The sequence below is a fragment of the Scardinius erythrophthalmus genome (genome assembly GCF_964197995.2).
Source record: "Scardinius erythrophthalmus genome assembly, chromosome: 15".
NCBI classification, from domain to species: Eukaryota; Metazoa; Chordata; class Actinopteri; order Cypriniformes; family Leuciscidae; genus Scardinius; species Scardinius erythrophthalmus.
The window spans coordinates 29,235,744-29,241,743 of NC_138235.1; the positions used below are offsets into that span (position 1 = coordinate 29,235,744).

The 6,000-nt window shown below is 38.3% G+C and overlaps 1 protein-coding gene across 1 annotated transcript in view; it reads right to left on the bottom strand.

Annotated features, from left to right (window-relative positions):
* The window catches only part of camta1a (calmodulin binding transcription activator 1a), a gene marked incomplete at its 5' end in the record, with an annotated part of 162,987 nt that extends 157,894 nt beyond the window's left edge, over positions 1-5,093 (bottom strand). The window contains one exon of the mRNA XM_081386879.1: positions 4,974-5,093. Coding sequence (XP_081243005.1) covers positions 4,974-5,093 — 120 coding nt within the window. The remainder of the gene's footprint in view (positions 1-4,973) is intronic.
* Between the last annotated feature and the right edge of the window lie 907 nt (positions 5,094-6,000).

Genomic DNA, 6,000 nt, shown 5'->3' on the forward strand with positions numbered 1-6,000 from the left:
CAAGTAGTCTAATATTTTGTCTTAAGGGCCCAATATACTTCAAGCAAAACTGAGGAACAAACTGCTGTGACTTCATTTCGAACAAAATCAGGCCAAAACGAACTTCGTTTGGAGTTCGTTTTGGGTGTTCGAAACAGCTTTCCGGAAAAGTTTGTTACAGTTGGTAAACACCTTTGTACTACAATTGGTCTGTGGCAATTATGTAATATATAGGTGTGCGCAGGAGCTCCGCCTTCTTTCACGTGGATATTTTTCCCGGTTAATTTCTCCTGTTCAGTCCGTCTGTGAGTGAAAACATCAACACACAAAAGAGCTGATTTATAGTAGAAAATGAAGTTTCCCATGTTTAATATGGTAAAGCTGCTTGATTTTAAGTGATCTCTTGTATAAAGTGCTATTTAAATAAACATGACGTGGCTTTACTATAGTGTCGAATTGCAGAGCTCATGCAAACATATCCACGTTGCTATGATCAAATGCTTTTTTATGCTTTATTTAAAAAAATGCTTGCTGTTTTCTCAATTTAGTTGTGTGTTTATCTTGTTATTGAGACAAAAGCGCGCAGCACATATTTACATACTCATCTAAACGCTGCTCTCAGCAGTGTGGACGGCGTCGGATGTTCACTAACAGTATACTGCTGGTCACACTTAGTTTTAACCCTAAACGAAGAACGAAAAAGAACTTCGGCGTGAGTATATCAGGGCCTTTAAGCCCTTGATGTCAAATCCAAAACACAACACAACACAACACAACACAACACAACACAACACAACACGACACAACACAACACAACACAACACAACAAAACAAATTAAATTAAATTAAATTAAATTTAATTAAATATAAAATACTAGAGAGTTTTCCACTTTTAAGGCACTATTTTATTTTCCTGATTATTTCTAAATTTTCTGTAAAGCTGCTTTGGAACTGTGCATTGTAAAGTACACAAAAACTAAACTGAACAGAATTATGATGATCCCTCAAGTCAGCTAGTACAGCACAGACACAAAGAGTTGAGATCAGCTACCTGTGTATGTCACATTTAACTTTTCAGCTTTTCAGCACTTTTCCTGCAACATTATTCATCAGATTCGCCCCTTGAATTGATGGTGCTAAAAAGCCATGTAATAGAAAGACAAAACAGCTATCCTTGAAAGCTGTTAGGTAGCCAGGAATTATTAGGAATATAGATGAGTCTGCTATTCGCTGGGATCACGGCTGGTTGACTTCCTGATTAGGCCTTTGCATCTGAGGGTCAGAAGAGGGAGACGTCAACTACATCCAGGAAAGAAACTAGATAACCAGTAATGGACATGCCTTTTTCAGGTGGCCCTGTTGCATTATGGGAACGAGTAAGAAGAGGAAGAGGGGATGCTCATCTATCTCACCGTCTACACTCTCACCTGAAGTGATGGGGAGACGTCAGGAAGCCAGGCTGCTATTTCACGCCCTGTTAAGTACTAATGCTGTAACACACGTCTTGCTCCAATTTTAGGGAACAAGGAGTTTTACTGTGGACTCAAGGTTTATCTGTTCTACGGAGAGAGAGAGAGAGAGAGAGAGAGAGAGAGAGAGAGAGAGAGAGAGAGAGAGAGAGAGAGAGAGAGAGAGAGAGAGAGAGAGAGAGAGAGCAAAGGAGGCTGGGTAGCCACCACAGTCGCCACTTCAAGGAGTATTCATGTATTGTAACCAGGAGACAGCCCTTGTTTCAAACACATACAGACCACACAATATGACATCTATCACACACCCCTCCTTGAGAAAAAGCCCTCAGTGAAACGGTTCTGAAGGTGAAGGTCATGTCATTTATTTGCGTTTGCAGTAAACAGGTCTGAGGCAGACTGATAGGGCAAAGTTATTATCCCGAAGAGCAAAGCTCTGATTGATCGCACCAGTCTGGGGTGCGCTGGGAGGACGTACTGAGTGGCCGCTCCCCTATTATACTGTTGCTCATAGCAGGAGGAGAAAAACACAGAACCGTCGGAGTCCACTCGCTGCTGGAGTCATCTGATCAGCATGCCTCATTATGCTTCACCTATGGAGAGACAGTCATTTGACTGTAGGCTCTTAATAGACAGAGGGGATTTCTTAAAGGGATAGTCCACTCAAAAATAGCTAAAATATATATAAAAAAAAAACTAACAATAATTATCAACATAATCGATTAATATGTTATTTCTTCAATTACGTAGATACAAATCAAACTTTTTTTTGTATTTTACTGAGAATTTGTATTTTATTTGATCTGCTGCCCAATGTTGTCCTTCAAACAAGGTGCAAATTGAAGGCTATGAAATAAATTCAGAATCTATGCCATTAGGGGTCAGTCATGACCTAATGGACCTAATGGTTAGAGAGTCAGACTGGTAACTCGAAGGTTGCGGGTTCGATTCTCAATACCGGCAGAAATGACTGAGGTGCCCTTGAGCAAGGCACCTAAACCCCAAATGCTCCCCAGGCTCCACAGCAAAATGACTGTCCACTGCTGTACAGTTTGCAGTGTGTGTGTGTGTGTTCAGTACTCACTGCTCCTAATGTGTGTGCACTAACTTGGATGGTTTAAATGCAGAGCATAAGTATGGGTTACTACACTTGGCCTTCACATGTCACTTTCACTTTCAAAGTTTGGGGTTGGTAAGTTTTTTGTGTGTTTTTAAAAGGAGTCTCTTATCCTCAGTAAGGCTTAATTTATTTGATTAAAAAGCAATCAAATCTTTTTAATATTTTGATATATTTTAAAATTTATTTAAAAAAAGTTGTGCTGCTTAATATTTTTTATATGTTTATCAGAATGTCCAACCGTTTTTTAAGCATTCATTTAAAGCGAATGGTGACCAGAGAAAACTGTGGTCACATTTTACTGCAGGAAAAAGTACAACTTGGATGTTCTTTTAAACATTTCTTTCTGCCGTATCCCTTTAAGCCTGCTTTGAGCTAGGAAATGTTTGCACTGGGCACTCTTTTTTTCTCTGCTTGCCAGACATGCAATTTTCTGCTGAGTCCACCATAGTACCCAAAGCCTTCTTGCTATCCTTCTGAAATTAGCCCACTGTAAACCACAGCCATTTACACAAGAAAAAACATATGGAGGCATGTTAGAGAATAAGCCTGCCAGATGCAAGCAGGCGTTCCTGGCTGAGAGATATAAAGGAAGAGGGGACAGGGAGAAAGGGAGAGAGAGAGCGGGGTTTGTTTGAGTGTTTCTACAGCTCAGTGGGTGAGTTCAACTCTGAGTTACCTCAGCTAAAATCTAAAAAGCTCTTTTAGCAATAGTCAGTGTGTGTGAGGGTCAGAGGACACTTCAGACATGACAAGGATCCTTGCAGCTTTTCCTACAAAGATCCTTGCAGCTTTTCTTACATATATCTGAACTTAACAAGACTTTGCTGGCTGATGCGTTGAGAAACTTTTACCTCTGCAAATGTCCTTTAAGGAACAGTTCACTCAAAAATGAAGATTCTGTCATCATTTACTGACTGACTTTCTTTCTTCTGTTGGACACAAAAGGAGATTTGCAAAATCATTCAAGCCAAAAACAACGGCTAGGGGCTGTCAAGCTCCAAAAAGCGCAAAAAAGTACCACAAAAGAACAACAAAAATAGTCATTAAATAGCTTTGTTTGAGGAATATATCAAAAGTCATTCGACAAATGATCTCAAATAATGGCAAATTTCTTCGATTGTTGCGTGTGTTGTACTGTACAGTACATGTGTGTGAATATGCAAAATTGTGAATGAGAATTGAACATTTTCAGTGAATTAGAAAAAAATATTTAAAAAATTGTTGGATTTACTATTTTCACTCAGAAATGTCAAATAAATTTGACCAATAATTACAAAGAAATAGAAAGTACCACAATGAATTACACATTTTGAAGTAGAACATTTTAAAACATACTCCAATAATTTTTACAGCTTTCTTTTTTTTTTTTTTTTACAGTGTACAACTACAATTTTGGCCTTTTCCTAACATATGACTCCAAAATACATGCAATATTAAGCATGAGTTGTATAGACTACTGTTATGATGACGTTCTGCAATTTTTAGAGTTTGAAAGTTCCCATCACTGTATGGAAAAGAAAAGTGCAATCATTCTGTTAAACATCTAGTTTAAAGCTAAATCCTACTGGTTTGGACAACATGAGTGAAAATTATTTTTTGGAACTATACTTAAGAGGTAAAGCTGGTGAATTTAACGGATAATCTGTAGAAACTCAAAACTTCCTCTGAAACATCTGCTGTGAGAAAACACACTGCCAAAAAATGATTGGCAACGATTTGGTTGTTAAGTGAGGTCTGTTCACTGTCTAATGAGAGCTCCATGAAGAGAGAGCAAGCAGAGAATAATGCACATCTTGGCAAGTGTATCAAATATTCTGTGTGTGTGTTTTGTCATCTATATGACTGTATAATATGATCATGGGCTTGGATATGCAAAACAACATCACATAACCTCAGCATACTCAACTATCCAGGGGACACCATACAAAATGATAGATATTCAGTTCAAACCCCAAAAAACTAAAGAGTAAAACTCTGGATCCAGCACCCACGCTGTTTGGTGCATGTGTATATGTGTGTATGAGTAGAGATAAATCAAAGAGCACTCTCACACACACAGCGGGGCCGTGCCAGGGCGCGGAAAAGCAGAAAAGGGCCCTGCAGTCTACCTGTGATGGCAGTGGCTCCCAGCATGGGGGAAGATTAATGCCGGCACTCTGGAGCAGAGCAAACATCCTGAGCTTAATAAGGTACAAACAATTGCTTCCATTTTGTTTGCTATCAAGGGAAAACTAAACTTGGGCTGCTGAGGTGTATTTTTTCTTTCTCACATGTGGACTAGAAAAGATGGAGCCGAATTGGAGCTCATGTCCAAGCAATAGGGCTTCTTTTCTAAAGTGCGCCCATTATTTGCACCTGAACGATTTCAAAGCGAGTCGATGTGTTACGGTGCGGACGAACGGCCTCACCTCCACTCCCTGTACTTTGAGCTTCATGTGATCCTCCCGCGTAGTCTTCCCATCTTTCCTTTTTTTCCAGCAGTAGCCATCCTTTCTGTACTTCACCTTCTTCCTATTGTAGAGGATCATCGACCCATTCTGTGGCCTAGATCCAGAAATGAGAAAAAAGGAAAGAGAAGGGGTGGATGAAAGAAAGAAAGAAAGAAAGAAAGAAAGAAAGAAAGAAAGAAAGAAAGAAAGAAAGAAAGAAAGAAAGAAAGAAAGAAAGAAAGAAAGAAAGAAAGAAAGAAAGAAAGAAAGAGAAGAAGATGGGGTTGGGTGGGGTGAGAGAGGAGAGGAAGAGAAACTTTTAGTGCTGAGGGACGTTTTCATCAGAAGTACAAAGAAGGCTGATTCAAGGCAGAGAGAGAAGCAGCAGCAGTGTAACAGTGACTAACGCCACACAGACTTGTATACAGGTGTTCATGGCCATGCAGAGTTAAAAAATAGCCTTGAAGTTACCATGAAATGCTATTTGAAACCCATATTACCTCTGTAATGTAACTTACAGTTCTGCTTCATACATGTACATAATCCTTGCAGAATCTGCAATATGTTTAGCACTTTTTAAACAATAAGTATATGCTTTTTAGAATATACTTAATGAGTTGCTATTTCCCTACAGTTCAAAAGTGTGGAGTCAGTAAGGAATTAATACTTTTATTCAGAAAGTAAATACAATGTTACAAAAGATTTATATTTCAAATAAACGCTGTTCTTTTGATCTTTCATCAAATAATCCTGACAGGATTACATATTAAGCACAACTGTATTTAACACCAATAATAATAAGAAATGTTTCTGAAAATAATAATTTCAATGACCTCTCTTTAATTTTTTTAATGCATTTACAAAACAAAAACAAAAAAACAACAACAACTAAACTAAACATCTATCTATCTATCTATCTATCTATCTATCTATCTATCTATCTATCTATCTATCTATCTATCTATCTATCTATCTATCTATCTATCTATCTATCTATCTATCTATC